This window comes from Protopterus annectens, chromosome 14.part0 (assembly GCF_019279795.1).
Source record: "Protopterus annectens isolate FY-2018-M chromosome 14.part0, PAN1.0, whole genome shotgun sequence".
NCBI lineage: Eukaryota > Metazoa > Chordata > Ceratodontiformes > Protopteridae > Protopterus > Protopterus annectens.
The window spans coordinates 237,182,412-237,182,935 of record NC_056748.1 but is presented as its reverse complement, the minus strand read 5'-3'; the positions used below and the strand labels follow the sequence as shown (position 1 = coordinate 237,182,935).

The window sequence follows — 524 nt, the reverse complement described above, 5'->3', positions numbered from 1 at the left end:
GTTAAAGTTGATTTTCTGTCAAGACCGCTATTCAATCACCAGGCTAATCCAAGAAAAATGCAATCCTCAATCGGGACTGCCGTGTAAAAAATTGTCATCCAAGCGCCTCAAAGTTTAGCTAAAAAGTAGTGTAAAATTGTATTCTCAAACTTCCATAAAGGAACTGAGATCGTTACGTCACTAACGCGTGACGTCAACGAGCTGGCGCCATCTTGGTCGGGGCTCTAATCTGTTTTATGCCTGAAGAGAGGAGCTGCACCCACCCCCTTCCTTAGAGACAGCGCTAAACCTAAACCACGAGCCTGTCTGGGGAGCAGCTCCGCACGCGCTCGCTTTAATGAAATGAAAGCGGGGTCAGTGACGCATGCACTGAAAAAAGTCTTCACGGAAAAGTTGCCAACATTGGCCTTAGAACCGGTGGTCTTAACAGGGAGGCTCACATACGGCGAGGAAATATGTCATTCTTTAACTTTCGTAAGATCTTTAAACTAGGTGGCGATAAAAAGAAGAAACAGTACGAGCAT

The 524-nt window shown here is 45.6% G+C and overlaps 1 protein-coding gene across 2 annotated transcripts in view; it reads left to right on the top strand.

Annotated features, from left to right (window-relative positions):
* The first annotated feature begins 207 nt into the window (after positions 1-207).
* SLK (STE20 like kinase) overlaps positions 208-524 on the top strand; it is a 2,579,008-nt gene continuing 2,578,691 nt past the window's right edge. For both annotated transcript variants that reach the window (XM_044055960.1, XM_044055959.1), the window contains exon 1: positions 208-524. This exon is cut by the window's right edge and continues 81 nt beyond it. In XM_044055960.1, coding sequence (XP_043911895.1) covers positions 456-524 — 69 coding nt within the window. In that variant the 5' untranslated portion in view covers positions 208-455.